This window comes from Maniola jurtina, chromosome 19, assembly GCF_905333055.1.
Source record: "Maniola jurtina chromosome 19, ilManJurt1.1, whole genome shotgun sequence".
Taxonomy (NCBI): domain Eukaryota; kingdom Metazoa; phylum Arthropoda; class Insecta; order Lepidoptera; family Nymphalidae; genus Maniola; species Maniola jurtina.
Genome location: NC_060047.1, coordinates 5,456,246 through 5,483,805, shown reverse-complemented (window position 1 = coordinate 5,483,805; position 27,560 = coordinate 5,456,246). Strand labels below are relative to the sequence as shown.

Here is a 27,560-nt window from a genome sequence, read left to right as displayed (position 1 = left end):
TAGCTTTATTATATTAGAGTAGGTCATGAGTAGGTAGCTACATTATATACCACTGGAGTACAACGACCCGATTTGTAATTCAACCATGGGAAAACTGTAAATGTCGGCCAAACATTATTAGAAATCCGCTTGTGGTTGAAGTATCTACTGTATTATGCTTCAACTAAACCGGATCATGGTCGGCACAGTGTGCATCGCTAATGATTTATTCAACAGCAATTTTTGGAAATAACTAACAAATCAGCGAAACTGCCCTAGTAAATAAAATATTCTTGGCAAAATCGTTTTAATGCCAGCGTGCAGTTAGCCTGAATTTTTCACAAACTGTATCTTACATGTGTCAGGTTTAAATTAAGTTTAAGATTCCCCCATTCCCTCGGGATTTGAATTCCGACAGTGGCAATTGGGAAAGTAAAATATACTTAATACTTATTTAAATCTAAATAAAGTTATGATTATGAGTACGAGAGTAACTCGAGTAGAGTTGTTTGTACTGGTTACCATCAGAATTCAGCCGATACATGGGGGTTCATTACAACACGGGGTTATTCAAGGGACAGACCTACAAAGACCGGCAACGTACTCAGCAATGCGGCGGGCGGTTCCTCTAGTGCTGCAAATGTTCATGGGCGGCGGTAATCACTTAATATCAGGTGACCCACCTGCTCATTGGCTCGATATTTTTACTTAAAAAAGATACATCTTACGCACTAGCGTAGCGTAGAAGTTACCTAGAAGCTATATATCCCAAATATGGGGAATGGATGGTATTGATACAAGATTTGTCTTATACTTTAGTGGTTCTGTAGGTACTGATAGAAGTCTTCTATTTCACATTATAATAATATCTACCTATTATTCTGAACACCAGTAGGTATGTACTCGGAGTATAAAGTAACGTTATATGAGCTTTAAAACGAATATAAATGCACAAAATCCGGACTTTGTGTATTGCACAAAGAATCGTCTCATAACAAAGTTGTTTACGAGGATCATTTTGCTAACGTCGCGTCGCGCTGGATATTATATTATTTTGCAGAGACTTTGTTTTAGTTTTATCTCAAGTTAGTTTTATAAAAAATGTAGGTATAAAATATTCGAAATTGGTCTCGTTGAATGGGAATGTACATACATCCGACTTTGATCAAATTAGCTCAATATGATGTACATAGTTATATATTATGTAATTAAATGGCAAAATTCAATTCATCTAATTGATCTAAGTAGAATCAGAATTGATGGCACCCCAAGGATCCTCGTCGTTCTGTCTAATTTGTCTCCGCCAGTCCCGCTGACAGCTTGAACGACGAGTACCTACTTTGAGCATAGATCATTATTTTTATTTATGCTTTTACTTACCACAAGATAAAAAGCGGTATATTACAAAATTTCAGCAAATTAATTTCAGTTCATTTCTATTTTAAGTCAAAGCTAATATGTATCGCCATTGGAGCCGAAGCATATTTTACAAAAATTGCTATAATGTCGTTTTTGTTTGACACCCACTGTTAAATCCTCATCTTTCCCATTTTGAAATTTAAGTTCATAAACGAGAGTTGTGGTAAATAAAATAAATGTACCTACAGGAAAAATTTGGTAGAGCTTTTATGTTATGTGTCAACTCATGGACGCAACTTAAAAAAGAATTTTCTATTTACCATTATTATTATAAACATAGACAATATTATCATAAAAAACTCAACCTTTACAAATATTCGGTACAGCTTTTATAAGTCAACTTAAAAATAGTTATCTAGGTACTAACATATTTAACAGATTTCCTATCGAAAAAATGTCAAACGTCAAATTTATTTTTCATATAAAAGTTGTTGAAAAATCAGCCCTCCGAGACCACCAGTTTAAAAAAAGAGCCTGCAGGAATGTCAGCAATTATTTTTACAAAGGAAGTGATTTATTGTTCTAAAATCTTAACATTCCACATAATATTGGAGGAGTGCCTAACTATCGTACAGTAGATTATTATCTATTATGTAAAGCTTAATAGCTACACCTACGTCCTACACTACCTGTAATTTATTATGTTACGTTACTGAGCTCACAGTATACTCGTATTATAATTAACTCTAATTTACATACGCTTCGTCTGACTTCCTACTCTTTAACTGCCAACGGGTGCACGCTATAATAATATGGCGACTCAACCCGCCTGGAGGCAACAAAACCTTGCAACACTAAATAAAATCTACCAAAAAGATCTCAGACAGAAAAATATGTGTTGGTAGGACATTGCTACGACACTCGTATACCTATATAGAAAAGTATTTTGCAAGCACATCTAATTCACCCGTACATCGGTATATTTTCGGAAATTCAAATTAATAATAGGTTAACTCTGATAATACAGTTGGTTTGTGTTCAAATTGATCACTTGATCAATTTGCTCAGCATGCAGCATGAGCTGGTATAATTAGGCTTGTTCAATTTTATAGAATGATCGTGTCAGTCTACAAGTGCAAGATTTATCATAATGGACCGTCGATTTCATCGGTAATTATGTAGGTATAGGAAAAGCGTTCTTTGGTTATTATGTAGGTAAAGTAAAAGCGAGCACGTGAAAGGAAAATTGCATAAAAGTATTGGATAATATTGACCCGCTAACGGGCAGTTTGGTCTAAGCTGTTTTCTGCGTTTTGCATTCTAGTTTGAAATTTGAATAAGACTAGATGTATAAGAACTACTGTTCGGAAAAATCATATTCCACAAAATTATCAAACGAAACAAGACTCTGACCCTCAAGTCACAAACAAATACTTTACGAGGTACGAAAAAAATTTTTTTGGAATACTTAACCTTTTTTTAAATCCTGATACAAGTTATCCCTTGGCTACTATCCCACCTGATGGTAAGTGATGATTTAGTCTAAGATGGAAGCGGGCTAACTCGGAAGGGGTATGGCAGTTACATTACACTCATAACCTTGATCGGTTTCTACACGGCATCGTACCGAAACGTTAAATCGCATGGCGGCACGGTAGAGTGATAACTAGCCATAGCCGAAGCCTCCTACCAAACTAGACCAGAAACAATTTAGAAAATATAAAGTCCCAAGTTACCAGGAACCGATCCCGGAATACTTATAAAACCACAGCGCTTACTACTCTACCATACTCTACCAAGGAGGTCGTCAAACCAAACCTATGACCAAACGAAAACTGGTTGGTTCCCCATTAATATGGATTCACCGGCGAGGCGAGCGAAGCGTGGACGGGGTATGTGGACTACGGACTTCTGCCTACTGGCAGAATGTGTCCGACTCGCACTGACTAAAATAACCTCCGCATGTCTGCCAAGGTGAGCACGGAACTGCGTGGCATTACTTCATGCTGACCTCCTAAATCTCTATCTTCTTCTTTTCTTCTTTTTCTTTCTCTTCCCTTCGCATCATGATAGCCCTCAGCATTTGGCTATATCGTTGCCAGTCGTCTTCGCTCGACAGCATGCGCGCTATAAGATTATGGGCATTCACGCCCTCCGCGTCGGTTGATCCTAGCGCTTCTGCCCTTAGATCGGACTAATATAATAACACTCGTTGATTGATACTCAAGGCCACCAGCTATCATCGGTACATAAACAAAGAGAAAACTTGGTGTCTACGGCGTGATATTACGTTTCTAGTAGCTAAGCGGGCAAATACACCGGATTTGAAATTGGTGTCATGACTATCGCATTACGATTCAGGCCTTGTAAAGTATACCGTAGCGATGAATGAGCGGCATTGGGCATTCCCAGTTGTTGAACCGACTATTTTGTAATACTTAACGCGTGAAAAGGATCTTCAGAGAAGGTTATATTGTAGGCAGTAAAATTTTCTTTGGCTTACACTCTACTTTTTTATTATTATATTGTACAAAAGTATTCCGGAAAAGCAAATGCAAAGGAATAAAATCTGCATGTCCTAATATTCTTGACTTCAAAGTGGGCTTTTGGACTGATACCCGTACCTGTCTTTCTAAGTTCATTTCTTCATTACCGAAGATAATTTTCATGGATCAGCTGTTTCCATAGTCCTCGTCTGTGGCCGCTTTCACTTTTGGCGATCGTGTGAAGCTTGCACGAATGCTCCCTTAATTGATGAGGGGTCACTAGCTCTTCTGTCGCCAGGGTTGCCCTTTTAACTTTGCTAGGCTTCCCGTGCCGTACGATATGACCGAAACAAGAAAGCAGCCGCTGGTAAGAAATGGAGAAAAATTGAGTAGTATCCGGCGGACGACAGGCGTTTGAGCGCTTATAGTAGTCCACGGTATGCGTAACTTTCGCATCCAACACCATCGTGTTCTTTTTCTTTATCGTGGGTCTCTTTTCCACACCAAGACGCAGTTGTTGTAAGCCCAACTGCTGCAGCTGGTGCGACTCCCATGTGAAACCATTTTTCAATTCAGGGATCCGTTTAAAGTGCATTGTTAGAGTCAAAAGCATGTACCTACCTATCTTAAGCAATCTTCCATAGGCCTAGGAGTACTTAAGGACAGCCGAGGTATCAATTAATCCGCCTCTGATTGTGAGTGGTTAGAGTGCTCAATCTTCAGAATGAGCACTCAAAATCAACACTCACTTTAAGGTTAAAACTGTCTGCAAATACAAGTTATTTCCATCACTTATTCGCGGGCTGGGCGCCAAGTCGTTACAATGATAACGCCTGCACGGCGCCACTGATACTAGATACTCGGTTTCTTTTTAGTCTTGCCTTTTTTACAGGCGCTTCGGAGGCGCTAAAAACCTTGATAAAATTTTTTTATTTTTTATTTATTTATTTTTTATTTGTTTATTTAAGCAACAAAGGCCCACATATATATATTATATGTATATTTTTCAATCAGATTACAGAAACTGACGATTTTGCATTAAGACCTAACCGAAGGGATATTACAGTTATTATTTAACCTATATTACTTTGGTTTCTACACGGCATCGTACCGGAACGCCACATCGCTTTGAGACACAGCTTTGCCGGTAAGGTGGTAAGTGTCCCACCAGACAAGACCAGAGGAAATTTAGAAACTATAAAATCCCAAATCCCTGCTGTATCCTAGGGTCTTCCCATTAATAAGACTGTAGCTCTCACCACTTAGCCAGGGAGGCCATTCCGCGGCCTTTGTCGGTCCAGTTTTCCGATGCGTTGAACTATAATCTATGTATGTCTGTCGGTATCTTTAGTTAATCATTTACTTAAATCTGTAAACATTTTATTAATAACGTCCGCTCGCTTGGGCCAGTTTTATTTGCTTTTAAATTGCTTCCATTGAGGTGCAATTCAGTCGCGTTCCCTACTCGAGACGGGACGGTTAAGAGCCCTGAGAACAAAAAAACGTTGAAATGAAAGAACTTGTTACTTTGTTGGCCATCGCTTCTTTGGCTTCTGGTATGTAAATATTTAAAGTTCAAATACTAATCTAACTAATCTAGAGATCTATTCGATAAAGAATTTCTATATCAATGCCTATTATGTTAGTATATTTGATTGTGAATTTAATTTTACTATATACTAAAGTATCAGCGAATTGATGCTCTTGTCCGTTGAGTCGAGTACAATTTCTAAAATCTTCATTAAATGGAACCAAGAGCGTTTAGCGTACCTAGGTACCTTTTCAAATGAAAAATTATTGCTTCAGATGGAAAAATGTCGCGGCTGAACTCCAGCCACTTTTTCAAATTGGTATATTATCATACCTAGGTTCGTAATCTAAGTAATTACTATCAAAGTTCCACAATCTACTTCATCATCCCAAAACTCATCGGAGGCCGCGAATCCTACTTATTCCTACTTCACCGTCCTTTCGTTTTTAGGGTTTCATGGTGAAACAAGGAATCCTCATAGTTTCATTGTCCACATTCTATCTGTGTGTCATAACTATTTTGTATTATTTACTTAGATTCATTGTCCACCTATAATAAATAGAACTGATATTAAAAAAAAACGGAACATCGATTGTCTACGGAACCCTACCCAAGCACTTGACCAGATTTTTTAAAATATAAAATGAAACCAAATCGATAAAGTTATTAATTAATATTCAGGTTATTGGACTCAAGATATTTTTATTGCCCTCACTAAGATAACAGGCAGTAGGTAGGTACCTATACAAAGAAAACATCTTGTATACTAATTATAATAATATTTAATACGACCTCGTCTGACTGGAACTATAACTAGATTCTGGATTCTTGTATAAAAGCTGCCTAGACCATTCCATGTTATGATTTTTGTGTGAATGCCCTGTAAAAAATGGTTGTTTGTTAGTTTGTTTGCCTGTTCGGTCCAAAATAATCGATTTCGAACTAACTTTCTGAAGAGATAATGACTTGAAAATTGAAACATTGAGAAATTCAAGTTGCTAGGAAGGTCCCGTGTTAGAGTCCCGTTAGCACCCTTGGATAAGGAACCCTAAAACACGTTTTTGAAACAGACTAAAAAGCGTAAAATACCTAATTATAGTTAGCAGAACACTAATAAAATTGTAAAATTTAAAACGAAAAACGTGCATGCAAATTGCAAGTAGGTAGGTACCTACTATGTACCTAGATAACTACAATTACTCTCTAAATTATATACACTCTTTAGTCTTTGCCTACAGTGAAGCTACATAGATGGGCTGATGTGTCAGGGCTCAGAGTAAACAAATTCTGGATACATAGCCATAGCTTAGATATGCTATAAATAATGTATTTACAGACAAATCGTATTACTCATTCTTCTCTTGTCACCAGCGAATGTATTTTGTCGCCTATTCCTATTCAATTTAGCGAGCTCTGTCAGAGTTCATGCTCCAGTAGGTAATGCAATTGATTATATTTTGTTCAATTCGAACATGAATTCGAATTTGCGGAACCCAAAAATTTGTTGTTAAAAATTATAGCGGACTTTGATTTTTTTACAAAACCTCATAATTATTTATATTAAAATACTTAATACAAGTAGCACCTGTATTACTATCCTACCTAAAATAAATAAACTAAAATTTTCGGACTCGCGCTTTTCATGTTCTAACCTATTTTATATGTTTTTCAAAATTTAAATCTGCTCTGCTCTGATGCTTTCTTTAGCTTTTCATGTTCAAACCAATTTTTTTTTTCAAAATTTAAAGCTCTGACGCTTTCTTGACCTTTTATGTAAAGATGCTTGCGATGATTTCGCTTAAAACTATAACTTAAGTAGGTACCTAATACATAATTTTGCTTTGTTTCAGGATTTCAATATAATGGTCTCCGAGGTGAGTTGTACAATTAAATTTTTTATTATTGTGTAAGTATGTACGAAACGAATTCGTGATAAGTTCATCAAGTTTGACTCTTCACCTTTTTTATCACTACAAAATAAGTTATGCACCTAACCGCACATATTTTTGGGCAATTGACGCTATTAAAATATTTTCTATATGGTTATTAGGGAATAGAGAGGAAGCGCAGAGCTGATTCAAAAATCAAAGTTAGTCCCATTATTTAAGCCATTTTCTAAAGGTGATTGTATATATACTCGAGCAAGCTGCCAGTGCATCGCCAGAGACGTAAAAACAAAAAGCAAAAATACGCAACGGGTTTTCCAAGCATGCCTGTGACGTCAGCAACAATATTCAGACGTATCGTAGGCACCTCTGCTCACGCATTATTATGACACTCCCAATGCGGCTCCTGAGAATCTGACAGCTCTTACGCCTTTGACGAGTAGGGCGAACGCCTATCCTAGCTGTAAGGTGAACCAACCCTCTTCGCTGGGAATGTCCGAATATCCTTTCTTAGTGAGGGAGGACATTATACATGAAATGGAAAATTTCAAGATCCCAAGACGACCAGATTGAGCTTTTGTCATGACACTCAGTCAGTTTTTCATTTTAAATTTATTTATAGAAGACAATATTTATTTTCAGTTAAGTTCGGTTGGTCAGACGCGTTAGCAGATAAGGAGTACTTTTACAAGCTCCCCCGCACGCTGGCGCAAGCTGAGAGCGAAGGTTGGCGTAGAACTGAACGTCCTCCCGGGCCTCTGGAAGAACTGCGGCTATACTGTTCACCTGGGAAATATGTTTGTCCGTTATACGATCCATCTGGATTCGTAGCTGGAGTACAACTTGCGGTAAATATAGTTGGTTTCAGGTAAAAAGAGCTTTGGAGAAGATATGTCTGTTATTACACACATAATATTCATCAATTGATCAATGTACTGCAAAATTGTCAAATGACTCCCCTGAAGACATGCCTTACTTCATACCACGGATTAGATCGATAAATAGCTGAGACAGCAGCGAGGTAATTTGAATATATATCATCATGATCAACTCATTTCCACCCCACTACAGAGTACGGGTCTCCTCTCAGAATGAGAAGGGTTTAGGCCATAGTCAGCCACGCTGCCCCAATGCGGATTGGCAGACTTCACACACCTTTGAGAACATGGAGAACAATTTGAATGTACTATGGCTGGATTATCGCAAACTTATAACATTTATTGTCACGAAGGAACAAATTGATGCTTTCGTCACCAGTCCAGAAATCACAATGCAATCGTTTATCTAATTTATCTGAATGACATGGTCGGAAATTACTTCGCTCATACACGAGATGTACATTTGTGTATTCTGGAAAGTTCTCCAACTTGTTTAACTTACTTGGTGGATTTTTTATTTACTCTTCTTTTACATCTAAGCTCTTGTCTGTCATCTCACCTGGTGGTTAATTATGATGCAATATACTATATCAGGGGTCTTCAAACTTTGAAGCCTTAGGGCCATAATGATTTGTCATGTTTCAAGGGCCAAAACAGTAAATTTTTCTGCTCTTAACTATATTTCTAACTAGACTAGTCGATGAGGCCATGTTCCCATACCTGTGTGTTACGGGACAAGTAAGAACAAATACCAAGTGGGCAATTACTTTTGGCATTGAAAGTTTAAAGTACTTATGTGTTTTACAGTTCCCAACCGATGAGTTTATCACTCCAACGTTTAAGCCTGAAAAGTGGTTCACGAAGTGGAGCGTGCCAGCGTCTGACGGTGAGCCAGCGAAGGAATACTGGGCTATCACGCAATACTTGGTTTCTGAAGGCAAGTTGTATATTTGCTATTTCTAACAGGAATCGTGTTCCACAAATCTATCAAACATGTGCTTAGGGGGTGGTTATTCTAAGTGCTTAGGTTATTATTCGACGCAAACAGCACCGGGGATGATTATTGTTATTGATGATGTAGATTGCTCTCTTATGCAATCTAATGTAAACTTACGGGGTTGATCGTGGGTAGATTGTGGTAAAATGACAACTAGGTACAATTTGATGAATAGCGATCGCAGTGACTGGAAGGTGGATCCACTGTTTAACTAGGTGGACAGATGACATCAAGCGAGTCGCAAGGAGCCGTTGGATTCAGGCGGCGCAAGACCAAGATCCTACAAGACACCTATGGGCTATGTCCAGTTGTAGTCATTCATCGGTTGACGATGACGATAATGCTGACACATACGTTTTCCTGTTTTTGATTTTCAGAATCTTTGGCAGCGGGCGCGGGTCCACAAGTGGAAAACGGTGCGACGCTGCAAGATGGCGGCGTGTGGGTCAGCGACCCCGACGGGCAGCTCATGCGCATCCCGAGCACAGAAGCCGAACTTAACACCACGCTGTTCAAGAAACAGAACTGTGTACCTAATATGGGTAAGTTTATGATGATTACTGGCACTTTCATCATCATTATTACTATCATCTCCTATCGCTGGATATTGAGTACGGATCTCTTTTCAGAATGAGAAAGATTTAGGCTAGAGTCCACCACGCTGGCGGACTTACACCTACCCTTTTCGGAGCTATGTGCATTTTAAGCAAGAATATCACTTGCTTTAATGGCGAAGGAAAACATCGCGAGGAAACCTGCATGCCTGAGAGTTGCCCATAATGTTGTCAAAGGTTGAAGTCTGCCATATCGCACTTGACCTGTGTGGTGTAAACCCTGAGAGGAGTCCCGTGCAATGTAGGTCTGGTACGCGACAGCTCGAGATGGCAATCGGGGTGGGGACGGTCCTCACACCCGCACAGTCCCCGCGCTAACCCGGTGCGGGATAGGGCGGGTGACGTGCGAGGTGCGGGTGTGCAGGGTGTCCCCCCGCCTCATACCCCGATTGACATCTCGAACTGTCCCGTACTAAATAGTTGACTATAGTTGGGTTGAAATGATAATAATAAATAAACTGCTACGACACAAGTATATATTAATATGGAGATATTTACTACGTACCTTATCATTCTTATTTTGTTTTTCAGGAACTCACTACCATTACAACATGTCGCGTGAGACACTCTGCGAAAACTTACTGCCCTGGTTCGCAGTGACAACCAAGGGCTACCTCGTCGGCGTTGGCCTTCAGATCTTCGGCAAACTTACTAAGCCCCCCAAAGACAGGGACTGGTTCGAGAGCTATAAGGGTAGAATGATAGCAGAGGTAATTAAATCTTTCTCCTAACGTGCCTTTTATAATATTATATTTTTTTCTATCTTCGCACATTATGCCGAAACTGCTAAATGGATTTTGAATACAATTTGGCACATTTATAGATAACACCCTGTTAACACGTCATCTGGTATTTATTTATATTCCGAAAAAATTGAATTCCTTAAGGAATTTGGCATCAATTTTTTTAAATGTTGGTGACTGGTGTACTTAGTGGTTTCTTGGTGACTATGAATGCAGCACTATGAATTGCGTTCATGTTATTCGCCTATCACCTCACTTGGCCCGCCTGCCTACGCTTACTAAAATGATTGAACACTATATTATTAATTCAATAGTAGTAAGTAAATACCTAAGTATACAATTTCTGCGTATTGTACGTTACGTTATGCGCAGTGTTCATGCGCACCAATAAACCTAAGTACTCATATAATCACTTTATCGTGAGGAAACCTGCATGCTTGAGAGTTTTCCATAATGGTTTTTCTAAAAGGTGTGTGAATCTGCCAATCCGCACTTGGCCAGCGTAGTAGACCATTAAAATCCTTCTCACTCTGAGAGTAGTCCCGTGCTCTGAAGTGAACCGGCGACGGATTGATTACGATAATGATGATAGCTTTACACTGATTAGCCAATGTCAAGTTTGTAGATATTTACAAGTTAGGGAAACTATAAGTATGGACTTCGTCTGCGCCGGCGCCCGCCGACATACTCGCGGCGCCCCTTTAGAGCGCTTCCCAGTCAGTTCCACCACCAATAAACACCAGCACTGCAGAACACAAAAACCAGCAACTTCTAACAAAAAAACACTCCAAAAAGTCACAACACGCGCGCTAGCAAACGCCACCACAGACGAAGTTCTGATACGTATCTTTAAACTTATGGTTTCATTAATACTTGTTTCAGTCCACTGTTCCGCTTGGACCGGAGTGTCTCTATCAAAGCGCAGACACCTATCCAGTTTTCAGCCTCCACATTTACTATATCGACGATCCTTGGAATATAAAGTGCCGGTAAACTTATGTATTTAACTCCAAAGTCAGGACGAATCTTAAGTTTTTAACACCCGACGCAAAGACAGGGATTTTATTAGTATGTTTTGTCTATCTGTGGCATTATAGTGATCAAACGGATGGAACGGAACGTCTTTGATGAAAATCTGTTCAGCTGTTTGAGGATCATTTAGTAATACTTAATCTGCTTTTGTGTCTATTTATGGAGATGTCAGATCACGAGGTTTCTTCATCCATAACAAATTGCTAATTTACGGCTCAGATTGTTGTGGGCTGCTTCTCAGACATGGGCGCGTCTGGAACACTTGTAGATATAGATTATGTATCACCATTAGGTACCTACTTACTTCAATTCGACTGTCACATTCAACAATTATAATCAAAAATTGGGCAATGGTAGCCAATTTGAACTTACGCCTTTGACTTTAACTTTGACTTCCTCAACGCTTCGTCACCTTCAAGTTCTAAATCTCTCTATAGGTACTATTATTGTTCTGTATAATCCTGTACTTTCAGGCCCGGGGACTCGGTCAAACCTGCCGATGTGATAAGCCGACTCATGATTAACGTGGACAGATACTCTACATCTTTGGTCGACAATCTAAAGAAGATTTTTACCGTTAATAAGACGTAGAAAATATTTATTTGTATAAGAACAATATTTTCTACTTACATACACTTAAGTAGGTACCTAAAAATAGATTCCGACGAATTGAGAACCTCCTTCTTTTTGGAAGTCGGTTAGTGATTGTGTCTCTTAACTAAAAGTTACAATTGAAGGGCAGGCGAATAAAATGGTGTATCTAAATAATTGGCTAAATAATAGTTGTTGAAAATTTACTATAATTCTAGCGTTTTGATCGAAATCACGAGCTCTGGATTATAAATCGGACTGAAATTTAGCACCGTTTTAAGCCGTTTTGTTTTTAAATGAGTTCAAGTTTGTATTATTATCAGTCATGGAAATCAAAACAGATTCTATTTGAACTGATTTGGCTGAAATTTGGAATGAATTAACACAATTTTGATTCCAGAAAATCAAACCGATCAAAGATCTCTCAAAAGATTTTAATATCGTAAATCCATGCGGACAAAGTCGCAGGCATCATCTAATGTTTTATAAATGACGTAACCGTATACAGTGATAATTTTATTTAAAATATTAACCTGATGATAATTTTTCACAAATTTCATGCCCATTGAGTATTCGAGAAAATAAATGATGGAATTAATAAGCTGTGTCAATTTTATTTTAACATAATATGATTCTTTTATTTAAATAAGTAGTTATGTACATAATGATGTAACTGGTAATGTTACAAAAGCAGGGAAGGCGAGTCAGCCTCGCCGACCAAGGGTTCCGTAACTTGGAAAAAAATACAAATATTGATTTAATAAATTTAATCGATTGTTTCAAAAACCAATTTCTTTTTTTCTCTCTCGTCTGGCTTTACACAGATTAGCCAGTGTCAAATTTGGAGTTATTTACAAGTTAGGGAAACTATATAAGTATTGACTTCGTCTGTGCCGGCGCTTGCCGACACACACGCGGCGCCCCTTCAGAGCGCTTCCCAGTCAATTCCACTACCAAAAAACACCAACTAACATAAAAACCGGCCACTTTTAACAAAAAAAAAACACTCCAAAAAGGCATAACACGCACGCCAGCAAATACCAACACAGACGAAGTTAACTTTCTTATACATTAGAAATTGAAAAAAGAAAAACCAGTCAAGTGTTAGTCAGGCCCCGCTGTTTTAGGGTTCCGTGATAAGAAATATGTAGCATAAGTCGGACTCAGGTATGCAATATCTTTGTACTAAATTCCGTTAAAATTGCCCGTGAAAATGTAACAGATAGATGGACAAATCATACTAATAGATATTATTTTACCTATAAAAGCGAAAGTGTGTCTGTCTGTCTGTTTGTCTGTCTGTCTGTCTGTCTGCTACCTTTTTACGGCCCAACAGTTTAACCGATTCTGATGAAATTTGGTACAGAGTTAGCTTATATCCCGGGGACGGACATAGGCTACTTTTTATCCCGGAAAATCAAAAAGTTCACACAGGATTCCTAAAGACCTATCTGCTCAACCGATTTGTATGAAATTTGGTACCTAGGTAGCTTGCTTCCATGTTATTGACATAGACAACTTATTATCCCAGAAAACTAAACAGTTCCCACGGGATCTTCAAAAACCTATATCCACGCGGACGAAGTCGCGGGCATCCTCTAGTATTATTACAAAGGCGAAAGTTTGTGTTTGTGTGTATGTTTGTTACTCTTGCACGCAAAAACTACGGGATGGATTTGGCTGAAATTTAGAATGGTGATAAATAATAATACCCTGGATTGATACATAGACTACTAAGTACATAGATTATCCCGCAAAATTAAAATGTTCCTACGGGATTCTTAAAAAACCTATACCTACGCGAACGAAGTCGCGGGCATCACTAGTAGAATATAGATTGACGCACTTCCGCATTTATAATTTTATTAGTATGGATATTATGTAGAGGTACGATATTGTATTTTTCAGCACCTATCTACATAAACGTTTCAATAAACAAAAGAATTTGCAAAATAAATGATGTTAAAAATAGCAATGAAAGAGTATAAATATCAAGCAGATAAGGGTTTTTATTACACTCAATAAACCGACTCAACAGAAGGCAACGATACTCTAGCTTCTAGGAATAATGAAACTCTTCTTAATTCTCCTGGGCCTTGGCGTAGCTGCTGGTGAGTTACTGCATGAATGAATAAATATTCATTGATCAACATAACATTGATTGGTTACATAAGCTTACATGGAATCCTGGCCCCTAAACTAGGAGATCCCGTATCTCAGGGGCCAGTGCCTTCCCATACATTCTTTATTTTTGTAAATCCAATCCATTACCAGTTAGCCCTTGACTGCGATCCCACCTGATGGTAAGTGACGATACAATCTAAGTTGGAAGGAGCTTGGTAGTTTCATTAAATCCATACCCCGCGTACACAGTATCGTGCCGGAACGCTAAATCGTTTGGTGGCACGCTTTGCCGGTAGAGTGGTAATTATATCCTGCGCCGTAGCCTTCCACCAGATCAGATCAGAAATTATAAACTCTCAAATTACTCCTGCCGGGAATCGAACTCGGGACCTCCCATTTATAAGACCTCAGCGCTCATCACTGCGCCAGAGAGGTCATACCGAAGTGAGCCAACGGGACCCTATTACTAAGCCTCCGTAGTCCGTCTGTCCGTCCGTCCATCTGTCAGCGGGCTATACCTATCTCATGAACCGTAGTAGTTACAGAGTTGAATTTTTTTAACAACAAATAATAAAAAAGTCAGCATGTAGCTGAGCTGGGTACGGCAAACTCAAGCCAGCTGGTTAGGCTGCGAGCTCACGAGGTACTTGGGGAAGTGAGGTAAGTAGCTCTATCAACACGATCACTCGAAAAAAAATGAAACAGTAAATAAAAACTTCCACTCTGTTTCAGGTGTTAATTATGACGGCCTACGAGGTAAGTCCTTTAAATATTTTACGAGACATTTCACCGCGATTTCGCAAGCGAAGCGAACACGATTTTTTTCTTTATTTTTCAGGAATTATCCTTCTAGGTAACTCAGGGCGGCGTATATACATTGGCGTTAATTAAAACTAAACACATTATACATTATACATATTTGTTATTTGGAATTAACCGTCCATGCCAGCCAGTCACCTGTTCCGTACCCTCGCCATGCTACCCTCCAAATTCGAGAGCCCTATGCCTAGTTCGCCTTTAGCTATTGATGGACCGGCTCTGGTTACGGTACTGATAATGTATAAGATGTGCCACCTCAACTGGTGGCAGAAAGGCTGGCTCGTTTTATGCGCAAAGGATCAGCTTGGCTGTCAAGCGCAAAAATGCAGTCAGTCAGTCACCTCTTCCTTTTAAATTATATTTCTTCACCACTTATCGACTTGGCGCTACCTCCAGACATTTCCAACTTATATTTTCATATTTTCAGTTACATATGGCCCGTTAAAAAATATTAAGGAATTTTTCTTCAACATCCCGCGTACGATTGAGGATGCAATAGATGAGGGTTGGTGCAAGACTGAGCGTCCTCCGGGGCCTCTGGAGCAGCTAGAATTATACTGTTCGCCGGGCTATTATGTCTGCTTGCTTTTTACTCCATGTGGAATGGCCGCTGGATTGCAACTTGCTGTAAGTCGGCGAAAGCTTTGAGTGCAGCAGAGACTAAACTCTCATCAGTTATCATAAATATATTTCTAACATTCCGACGCAATTTCTTAAAATCCTCCTTTAGTTCACCCCTAGGGTAAGACTTCATCCGCGTGGATTTAGATTTTTAAAAATCCCGTGGGAACTCTTTGCTTTTCCGGGACGCATACTACTTACCTTTGACTTCATAGAAACCGGAACTTTAAGAATCCTGTGGGAACTCTTTGATTTTTAGGGATGGAAAGTAGTCTATGTCCGTCCCCGGGATGTAAGCTACCTACCTCTGTACCAAATTTCATTAAAATCGGTTAAATTGTTGGGCCGTGAAAAGCTAACAGACAGTCAGACAGACAGACAGACACTTTCTGATTTCTAATATTAGTATGGATTTTCTCATTTTAGGGTAAAATTCTTAATTTACCCTAAATTTTAGGGTAAGATAAGAAATACTTAATTTATTTAGGCGACGTTGAATGTTAATTGTCCTTAGCAAAGCGGTACGCTGTAGAATCAATTGTAATGGTATTTTTATGAAACACGCAGCAAATTCTTGAAAACAGAAAATATGCTTATTCATAAGTAGCGAACAGAAAATCAGATCCAGATAGGTACCAAATAATATTATACTTATTGAGCGAGCGCCCTTGATTTCTTAATTTCTCTTGATTTTGCACTGAACACTTTTCAGGTAAGTCTGTGCTAAATTCGCAAGCGAAGCGAACACGATTTTTTTCTTTATTTTCCAGGAATTATCCTTCTAGGTACCTACTGGCGTTAATTAAAACTAAATGCATTATACATATTTGTTATTTTGAGTTAACCGTCCATGCCAGCCAGTCACCTTTTGCTACCACGCCTGTTCCGTACCCTCGCCATGCTACCCTTCAAATTCGAGAGCCCTATGCCTAGTTCGCCTTTAGCTATAAATGGACTGGCTCTGGTTACGGTACTGATAATGTATAAGATGTATGTTACAGTTCCCCGCGGAAGATCTGATCACTGCAGTGATCGACAAAAACAAGTGGTTTACGGATTGGTACGTGCCAACTGGCGACGGCGAGCCGGCGAAGAAGTACTTGGCCCTTTCACAATATTGGGTTTCCGAAGGTATCTCAGGCTGGAACCTATAGAGCGCCCTTTGACTTTGCTCAGACTTCAGACACTGTTAAAACGAGACAGATATATATATAACAGTATAACGCTATCTCGTTTCAAAAGTCAAAGTGCGCTCTATATAGATTTCAGCCTCAGTAGTTACTAGTATTATCACGATTTATTTCACGCTCGGTGGAAGATGCACTCAGCAAATAAAACTTCTACAATTTGAAGTTATACATCGATGTACGTTTCAGAAAGCTAGACTATGTATAAGCTTAGAGGTATTGTTGGCCATGGCCATGCGTTCAATTATTTCTTTAGGTTTATTTTCCTACAAAACTGAGAAACTTTATAAACACTTTCTAAATCAAGCAATTTTTAGTAGGCTCAGATATCGATGCACTATAGCCTTATTCGTTCGTGTCACGTTTTAGCTACACATACCTATGAACTTTTCAATTTCTTCAGCGGTCCTTTTTCCCCTTCATAATTATTGTCAACCATCAGCCCGCTTTTGAGCACGGATCTCCTCTCTGAATGAAAGGGAATTAGGTAATAGTCCACCACGCTGGCTAAGTGCGGATCGGCAGACATCACACACCTTTGAGGACAATATTATTACTCTCAGGCATTCAGGGATGATTTTTCCCGGATTAAGTCTCAATTACCATCATACCAGTAGCTTATTTTCGCAAAATGTTCATAAATTACACCCTATAACCTTCTTATATAATAATACGTCTTTCTACTGGTGAAAACTGTATTATAATCCATACCTACGGTAGTTTCTGAGGAGTCAACGCGGCGGGGGACTTTAATTTACAATAAGTAGGTACTATGTAGTTGAAACTAAATGAACCCAATAGTTTTATTTTGCAGAATTCTTAGCAGCGGGTGGGCCTACAGTAGAGAATGGTTCGACGCTACAAGATGACGGCATATGGGTCTACAACCATAGTGGAGAACTGATGCTCATTCCAAAGACAGAAGCGGAAATTAACTGTACTACTAAATTCACTAAGCAGAACTGCACGCCTAGAATGGGTAAAAAAGCAAATCTCAAATTCTTATTAATTAATTATTATTATTTTAGCAGGGATTCCTTGTTACGTGCGTATATATTATTACATGCAATGTATAAATGCAAAAGTTGAACAGATAATTACTATTGAAATACTTTAAAGGTACTTTACTTTTAAGGCATTTTATATAGTTTTTTTTTTTTGGAAAATTCAAGACCGAGTACAGTGCCGATTATACCTGTAATGTCTACTTACGTACTGAAGTCGTTGAACGAGACTTTACATTTTGAAATTTTTTTCCCTTCATGTCTGAGATTTCGGGTTAGATTGAGCCCCCAAAACCACTCTACAATGCCTAAGGTATTGATCTATCAGCTATGTACCTATAGTTATTGCGATGGTAGGGCATATATCTATACCCTTGATGGATGTTTTTAACCCCCGACCCAAAAAGAGGGGTGTTATAAGTTTGACGTGTGTATCTGTGTATCTGTCTCTGGCATCGTAGCTAATAAACTAATGAACCGATTTTAATTTAGTTTTTTTTTTTTGTTTGAAAGGTGGCTTGATCGAGAGTGTTCTTAGCTATAATCCAAGAAAATCGGTTCAGCCGTTTGAAAGTTATCAGCTCTTTTCTAGTTCTTACTGTAACCTTCACTTGTCGGGGGTGTTATAAATTTTTAATTTACACTTGTATACTCACAGTTTATACTCTTTCACGCAAAAACTACTAGACGCATATTATGGCTGAAATTGTGGGATGGAGATAAATTATACCCTGGATTAACACATAAGCTACTTTTTATCCGGGAAAATCAATTAGTTACCACGGGATTTAAAAAACTATATCCACGCGAACGAAGTCGCGGGCATCAGCTAGTGTACCACACATTTCGTTCATACGCTTATATGTCATATGTCAAATGTAGCTTCCTTTGAGAAAGGGTATAAGCCATACACCTAAATAGTGAACAAATTACTAGTCTTATAGTCATCATAGTATACATATTGTTATTCCATTTTAGGCACTCACTATCACTACAACATGACACGGGAGATGCTCTGCGAAAACCAATTGCCATGGTTCGCACTTACAATACAGGGAGAACTAATCGGTTCTGGTCTCCAGTTCTTCGGTGATCTCACCAAATCGCCGCCTTACAGGGAGTGGTTTGAAAAGTTTGGGGGCAGAAATGTGGAGAGGGTAAGCCTATGTTAACTAATACACAAAAGATCCAGTCACTCCAGGCGTCTAAAAACTCACGATTTTAGATGCAGATTTTCTTTATACTTACGCAGACCCCATAAAAAAAGGACAATACGAAAAATTGGTTTATTTTAAACACGTACCTATTCAATTAGTTATGGGAAAGTTTTTCCTATGATGGTAAGTGGCGCTTGAAATCTTAAATTTTTTGGTTTCAGTGAAAGCCGGCCCTTCAAGTCAAACATGCTCTTACCTAAGCATAAAATCAAACATCAAAATTTATATACTTCATGTAGCCAGGACAACTAGTGTCTCTTATCCGTCTGTGACTTTACCACCCGGCTCGGAATGAAGATTCTACTGAGAAGAGCCGGCAATAAACTCAGCAGTTGTTCTTTTCAAATAAATAAAAAGTTACAATGTATAACAACTAACAATACTCTTACACCACATTGTGGTCAACTGATAACACAACCGGTTATTTCCACGCAACTTGGTCCTTATATAAATAAACATTTCAAGAATAATTTGACAATGTTTCAGGGGGCAGTTCCATTCGGGCCGCCATGTCTGTACGATCTGGCTGATGCGTATCCCATTTTCAGTCTTCACATTTACTACATCGACAACCCTGATTCCATAAAGTGCCGGTAAGTTCCCAGTAAATACATTTTTGTAGTATATTACTTATTAAGCTTACACCTTGTCTTAAGCCATCACATAAGGATATCGAATCATCGATTTTTCAGTTGATATTTTTAGGACTACCTACCAAAATGAGGATTGAGCACAGTAATATAGTGTTCATACTAAGGATGACTATATTCCGCATCATTGGCCCGAATAGTTAAGAGGGGTCTCTCCGTCACTCGCTCCATACAAACGTAGTTCCAATTTAATTTGAATATTAAGCAACCAAAGTCCATGAAATTTTTCAGACATATTCTAGAAACTAATATCTATGCCTGTGGTTTTCCAGATTTTTGTTAAAATATTCGGTTTCAAAGTTACGCGGTCTTAAAAATTTACATACAAATCTTTGAGCCCTTGTAATTTTAAAACTACATATTTTTAGAAAAATCTGGAAAACCTTAGGCATAGATATTAGTTTCTAGAATATGTCTGCAAAATTTCATGTACTTTGGTTGCGTAATATTCAAATGAAATTGGAACTACGATTGTGTGGAGTAAGTGACGGAGAGAGCCCTGTTAAACAGGCCCAATCCTAGGTAGTAGCGTCCTAACTAAAGGAGTTATTAGAAATTAGGATACGCGTACTTTCAACGATAAGATATTTTCGTCGTCATCGTGATCTGTAAAAACATCACCCTTAATATTATTAACTTGACCTTTATTCTTCCCGACATTTAAGGTTACAAATTCACACACGCCTCTCCATACAAATGTATTAGGTACTACTTATTACGCTGATTATTCTATTATTATTCGTTGTTCTAGGTCTAAAACTAAGCCAGTTATCAATTGTGTCTCTTCTTTTTTTGAATTTTTTATTTATAATTAAGAAATAGTTGAGTATCTGTGTATCCTCCCCGTTAATGTTGAATGACACATCATGCACTCACGCTTGACTTGGAGCAACCATCATTTTAATGACTGTCAATTTTCTTTCAGACGCGAGGATTCCGCCGACCCGAGCACTACCGCAGAATATGGACACCAATAATTTTTTACTAAGCCATAATATTTTATCAGTTTTGTTAAACACTACGTAGCTCTACCAATTTCAAGTGAACAGAAATAAAAGTTGAAACTATGAAAAATCGCTTATAATACGCTTTTTCTTTCTATTCTACTTCAGTAAAAAGTATTTAATAAGTATTATGTACCTATATGTTGTGTACCTAGTAATGCTTTTTAAAATCCCTTTGTTTTCTCGGTATCTATAAAAATAGCTAAGGTCAATGCTAGCATAGACCCTTAAAGGGCAGATAGTCCGTCCATAGTAATAAAAATTTGTTCAGCCGTTTCGACAATTTGTGGGTGGTTTGCCAACTCAGTGATCACCACTGAATGATAGCCACCGAGCTCATTTGACATTTGTTTTTAACACGTTGAAGGTTTTCTACAAAAAAAAAATATTTTACGTCACTCAGTGCAACAGTAATGTAGAACTAGCCATGTCAAATGATTTTGATGGTTCAGTCTTAATCATCTTAATCACTGAGTTAGCAAATCATCCGATTTGCGGGGTAATTCGCCGAGCTCATATTTTGACATTTATTTTTAATCCATTATTTTAATATCACTCAGTAAAGCAGCAATGTAGAACCAACCAATGTCAAATGAGTTAGATGGCTAGCATTTGTGTTAATCACTGAGTTAGCGAATCATCCGACAGGTTCAAATGACGTTAGAAATCGGGAACCACGTCTTCACGCGCCTGCAGGCATCCCGCGCGGCGTATAGTGCCCGGCAAACAACTTGGACCTGAAGCAGCGTAGTGGGAGAAAGTTGAATCCGGGAAGTGAAAGTCGACGTATCAACCAATAGCGCGCACTCGCGCCGACTGATCAACCAATTGCGTGCACCCCCGTCATTCGCCAGCCAATCGCATTAATACTCAAATTGTTTGCCGGGCACTGTAGCGTATGCGTAGCGACCGGCTACGTCGCGAGCAGGCGTATTGTCTCCTGCGACCGCTTTCTTTAACCGTGAAGGAAAACATCGTGAGGAAACCCACATGCTTGAGAGTTCTCCATAATGTTCTCCAAGGTGTGAGAAATCTACTAATCCACCCTTGGCCAGCATTGTTGGCTATATGAGCTAATCCCTTCTCATTCTGAATTGCTACGGTTCGCCGGCCGCGCAACGTAGCTTCGGAAAGCATCGCTGCCGGGTCGCGATTGCCAAGATACTGCTCCCTAGCGTTACGATATTATGATGCTGATGCCGTTATAACCAGCCTAAGGGTTAGATATATGTGTTTGATTAAAATTTAATTGCCATTCCCTTTCCAAGTTTGGAATATCGGCGCGAAGTTGCTTGTCTGTAACACTCCGAAATTATATCCTGTAGCTACTGTACCAACAGTTGGTATTCTACAGGATATAATTTCGGAGTGTGCACAATTATATAGCTCTTTGACCTGGTTCCTCCTTCACCTTTTTACTATCGTATTGCAAATCATCGTCAAGGTCTGCATCCGTATGTAATTGAAATTCCTCGGAGACGTACGAAGCGTTATGAAACAAGGAAGCCTTTGCTTCTATTCTAATCCGAACCGCTAGAAAATGGAACGCCCTTCCGCCATCAGTTTTCCCTTCCACTTTTAATAACCTTAACCTTAAGGTGCGATCGTAGTCAAGTAATACACAAAATTGTGTCAGCATCTACGCCAAACGTAAGGTCCGTTAGACGAAAATAGGAAAATCTTCAAGAATAAAACAAGGTGTAAGATTGAAACATTAATTTTATTATGATAATGAAAATATTAACAAAATATTGACAAAATATAATAAACGAAAATTAGAAAACAATTGAAACAATATTAATAATTTAGGTAAGTATTTAACCTTTGCGGAAATCGCTTTTATGCGTGTCGTCCGTGATTTAATTATTGGGGTTCTGTACTCGAAGGGTGCCAACGGGACCCTATTACTAAGCCTCCGCTGTCCGTCCATCCATCTGTCCGCCTGTCTATCTGTCTGTCATATCTCATAAACCGTAATAGGTGAATTGCTATTGTACAACAAGTAATAATTTATTTTTAATGGCCGCGATTAAATTAAAAAAAATTAAAGTACATAATATGTATTGCGATGCAATGGTACGGATCCCTTCAAGTCAGAGTCTCACTCGAGTAGTTATAATTTTTTTTAATTTATGATAATGGCCTGGCCTAGATCATCTAGGCTGTTTCAGCCTAAATGATCTAGGCCAGGGGTCTCCAACTTTTTAGCCTAAGGCCCACATTGATTCCTCCACTAGTCCAACTTCCAAGATATACGTATATAGTAACATTTGACGGCATGTTTTAACTTTTGCACGACTTTCCCACATTATTAAATACAATGTAGTCATAAACTTTGGCAGGGCGGATATCAGGCATTTTCAACTCAGTGTTACGGGTAGGTCTTGGTCCGCGAGCTGTAGATTGGAGACTGCTGGTCTAGGCGGTAAATAGTAGCTCATGGGCCATAGGGGGGTAGGTACTTACTGTTAAATTATTTATGGCCGCTTTGTAATTATTTGCCAAAAGGCAATACTATAGTCCAGGGAGATGCCATGTAATATATGTGCATCGTTCTCACGCCAGGTTTTTCAGCCAAATCGTAAAGGCATTTCGGTCCTTTGTTTACTATAAACTGAAAGTTTACAAGGGTTGAGTAAACTAATTCTCACTAAAATAATTCGGTAAAACAAGTGTAAATTAAAAATTTATAACACCCCCGACAAGTGAAGGTTGCAGTAACTAGAAAAGAGCTGATAACTTTCAAACGGCTGAACCGATTTTCTTGGGTTATAGCTAAGAACACTCTCGATCAAGCCACCTTTCAAACAAAAAAAACTAAATTAAAATCGGTTCACTCGTTTAGGCGCTACGATGCCACAGACAGATACACAGATACACAGATACACACATACACACGCAAACTTATAACACCCCTCTTTTTGGGTCGGGGGTTAATAATACATGATATCCATACTTCATACTTATAATATTACAAATGCGAAGGTGTGTCAGTCTGTCTGCTAGCTTTTCACGGTCCAACAGTTCAACCGATTTTGATGAAAGGTACAGAGTTAGCTTACATTCCGGAGACGGAGTCCCCACGGGAATTTTAAAAGCCCGTCCGTTTAACCGATTGATATGAAATTTGGCACAAAGGTAGCTTGCGTCTCGGAAATTGACTCAGGCAACTGCTTTTCCCGGAAATGCAAAGAATCCCCATGGGATTTTTAAAAAACTAAAATTCTAAAATTAGCTTATATGGTATATGTATGCTTGTGTATGTGGCAATGGGCAGGCCATGTCTGTCGCAGAACCGACGGCCGTTGGGGCAGACGTGTTCTGGAGTGGAGACCGCGTATCGGTAAGCGCAGTGTAGGACGACCTCCAGCCCGCTGGACCGATGACCTGAAAAAGGTGGCGGGGAGCGGGTGGATGAGGAAGGCGGAGGACCGTGTTTGGTGGCGCGCTCTTGGAAAGGCCTATGTCCAGCAGTGGACGCTTACAGGCTGATGGATGGATGCTTGTGTATAGTATAGATAATATGGATATAAATAAATTAGTACCTCAACAGCAGATTTGCTAGGTTCTTCGAAATAATTACATCCGTTCTTAGTATCGTCTATGTTTCCGAATATCATCAAGCCGGTTCCTATTACTTTGCCTCCATCACATAATGTGAACCACGGATACAACTTATCACCGCTGCATTCGGTTGAGGAGCTCATGTTGTAGTACTGGTGTTTACCTGCACAAGAGTAAACTTGTAGAGCCTGTTACGAAGATGATGTACGTAGGTATATACAATATGATGACTGTGAACAGGACAATATAAATACAATTGAATAGTGGCAACCCAGTGTCTATGGTCTAGTCTATGGTTAAGTCTATCAAGATGTCCGACGCGACCTAGTTCTTTATTAGTTGTGTGAGGCCATAAATAATGTTTCTTATAGTCGACAATGTTAGCTCCGTACCTAAATAAACAGTTCAAACTTCCAGCAGACTTTCATTTGTCCTAACAATGACGTAGTACACGATAGGTCGAGATTGCAATCGGGGTGGTGAGTGGTGACGCTCCGCAAACCCATTCAGCCGCACTAAACCGGTGCGGGATAGCGCGGGTGACGTGCGGATGTGCTCGGCTGACCTACATAGTGCATACCCCATACATAGTATAGGTATCTACTAGTTTTAAAAAACATACCCATGAAAGGAACAAATCCTTGTTCTGTGAAGCCACTACTACGTAGCACTTCATCCTGAGAAGTAGAAATACGGTCTATGTGCTTATTAAAGCCTGATAACCATATAGCATTCTCTGGCAGCATCTTGTTTGCCTTGCGGGAAGCGATACGCTCTTCAGGAGTCTTCTTTACAAACTCTGAAAGAAAAGTGTTTTACAGAACATATTATACATTACTAGCGACCCGCCCCGGTTTCGTACGGGTGCAATGTACCTACACTAGATACTAATGTGGTGTAAGTAGGTATTTTTATTTAGTTAAAGGTACTTCAAAATAAGATAGGATTTTCGATGAAACCTCTCAGTCAGCTTGATTTCTTTCGACATCTTGAACAATTATATCATCACATTTCAACAAATTAATACAAAATAATATTTAACTAAGTGCGTAGGTAATAAGTAACCATCACTATCTAGTGATGAGAACCGTCACATCCCGTGGGTACTCTACGAATATAAGTAGCCTATATCAATCTCGAGTCTATAACTATGTATATCTACTGTGGGTTGCGACGTGGTTGAAGGACAACCCAACAATACAGCAAAACCAAAAACCAACAAGCAAACACACTTTCGTATTTTTAATAATAGTAAGTAGGTACTCTATCGACAAAATATGTTATGGATATGATATGGAACCCTTATAGAAGCTACAAATATCTATATAAATCTACCTACATAATTGATTTTACTTACCTGGAGAGCAATAAAACTGCTGTATGCTCAGGTATGAGACGGTATTCCCATCTTCTGAAGGGACCTCCCAATCAGTCCATCCCTGTTCCTCCCAGTCAAATGTGGCATTGTACACTGCATCTTTACGTATCTGGAAATAAACACACCTATTATAATATGATCAAAAACCAGCAGGTAGATACTTAAATTTGTTTGTATACATGTTTTTAGAAATTTCCATAATTAGGTAAATAGTTATAGATCATCATGACTGATAATCAAAAGCGGAATTTAAACTACAAAATTCGTTGCATGAAATTAGTTTCAAGACAATAATTTCATTATCAATTGCACGTGTAATGTGTAAACGAAATTAGATGCATGCACTACGAAATTAGACATTTACACGTGCAGTTGATGATGAAATTAATGTTGTGAAACTAATTTCGTGCCACTAATTTCGTACTGCAAATTCCGCATGATGTCCTCCCGACCACGGCGGCCAATCTCCCTGGAGATCAGCCAACTGCGCGGAAGGTATTATAGTGCACATGTAAGCGCAAACACAGGTGCACACTTTGTTGCCTTCCTCTCACGAACCGGTGGAACGGAAAACCGACAAAACCGGAGAGAGATCAAGTACAGGACCACCAACTTCTGACTCCGGGCTAGCAGGTACTGAGAATTACCGCGACTTCACCCACGTAGATGTAGGTTTTTTAAATCCCTTAGGAACTCTTTGATTTTCCGGAATAAAAAATTGTCTGTGTCAGTTTCCGGGATGCAAGTTAACTCTGTACCTTTCATATATATCGGTTAAACGGATGGGCTTTTAAGAATCCCGTGGTAACTCTATGATTTTCCAGGATAAAAAGTAGCATATGTCCTTCCCCAGGATTTAAGCTAACTCTGTACTTATCAAATTTCATCAAAATCGGTCAGCGATCGGTCAAAGCTAGCAGACAGACAGACAGACACACCTTCTCATTTATAATAATATTAGTATGGATTTTTATGTGTATAATTCTGTTGGTGGTTCTAATAAAATACAATAATATGTAAAACAGAGCGTTATTTCGGCTGTTAAACAATATGATTTGAGTAGGTAGATAGTATATGAACCTAACAATTAGGTAGTATTTTTTCTCATATACCTACTTAGATAAGAACATAATTACATACATTGTTTATCTACTGTACCATTTAAAAAATTGCGAGTCTTCGCTTCTACTCTGTCCTAAATCCCATAATATGCCTGGACTCTAGTTTTATAGCAGCTGTAAATAAAATATATATAGTTACTTACACCAATATTCAAGCCAGCAATATGACCCGTGTCTTTATCGTAGAACAGGCAGAGGCATTTTTGCTCCTTTGGGCATAAAAGCACCAGCTCAGGCATTGGGCCCTCTGGACGTTCCGTGATTTCATAGCCTTCCTCAATAGCTTCATCCATTGTCTTATCTTAGACATAGATATTAGTTTCTAGAATATGTCTGCAAAATTTCATGGACTTTGGTTGCTTAATATTCAAATGAAATTGGAACTACGATTGTATGAAGCGAGTAGAAGCGAGTGACGGAGAGAGCCCACTCGATGCGTTTCCGGTGCGTCGTTGCCGCGCCGCACCGCTGTGGATTTGAGTATTGGGTGCCACACCCGTGTGTGGAGTGTGTGTGTGCCGGATTGGCAACGCATTGGCCGCACTGCGGTGCCAATCCGGCAAAAAGTATGGCGTTGCAACAGCGATTTCTATGTAGGACTAGCTGACGCCCGCGACATCGTCCGCGTGGATTTAGGTTTTTCGAAATCCTGTGGGAACTCTTTGGTTTTCCGGGATAAAAAGTAGCCTGTGTGCTAATCCAGGATATTGTCTATCTCCATTCCGAATTTCAGCCAAATCCGTCCAGTAGTTTTTGCGTGAAGGAGTAACAAACA

General features: G+C 39.0%; 3 protein-coding genes across 3 annotated transcripts; 2 read left to right on the top strand and 1 right to left on the bottom strand.

Annotated features, from left to right (window-relative positions):
- The first annotated feature begins 5,182 nt into the window (after positions 1-5,182).
- LOC123874992 lies at positions 5,183-12,697 on the top strand. The gene is made up of 8 exons (XM_045920607.1): positions 5,183-5,380; positions 7,206-7,229; positions 7,884-8,089; positions 8,927-9,056; positions 9,494-9,658; positions 10,262-10,440; positions 11,356-11,462; positions 11,979-12,697. The coding sequence occupies exons 1-8, from the start codon at positions 5,335-5,337 to the stop codon at positions 12,094-12,096; spliced, it is 975 nt and encodes a 324-aa protein (XP_045776563.1). The 5' UTR covers positions 5,183-5,334; the 3' UTR covers positions 12,097-12,697.
- Positions 12,698-14,164: 1,467 nt separating this feature from the next.
- On the top strand, positions 14,165-20,734 carry LOC123875304. The gene is made up of 8 exons (XM_045921055.1): positions 14,165-14,207; positions 14,953-14,976; positions 15,467-15,666; positions 16,662-16,791; positions 17,662-17,826; positions 18,830-19,008; positions 19,555-19,661; positions 20,644-20,734. Exons 1-8 carry the CDS (start codon positions 14,165-14,167, stop codon positions 20,693-20,695), a joined length of 900 nt encoding a protein of 299 aa, XP_045777011.1. The 3' UTR covers positions 20,696-20,734.
- A 1,996-nt stretch (positions 20,735-22,730) lies between these two features.
- LOC123874994 lies at positions 22,731-27,085 on the bottom strand. Its single transcript, XM_045920609.1, has 5 exons — positions 26,929-27,085; positions 25,644-25,773; positions 24,909-25,085; positions 24,268-24,449; positions 22,731-23,336 (listed from the first exon to the last, which is right to left on the bottom strand). The coding sequence occupies exons 1-5, from the start codon at positions 27,076-27,078 to the stop codon at positions 23,217-23,219; spliced, it is 759 nt and encodes a 252-aa protein (XP_045776565.1). The 5' UTR covers positions 27,079-27,085; the 3' UTR covers positions 22,731-23,216.
- Between the last annotated feature and the right edge of the window lie 475 nt (positions 27,086-27,560).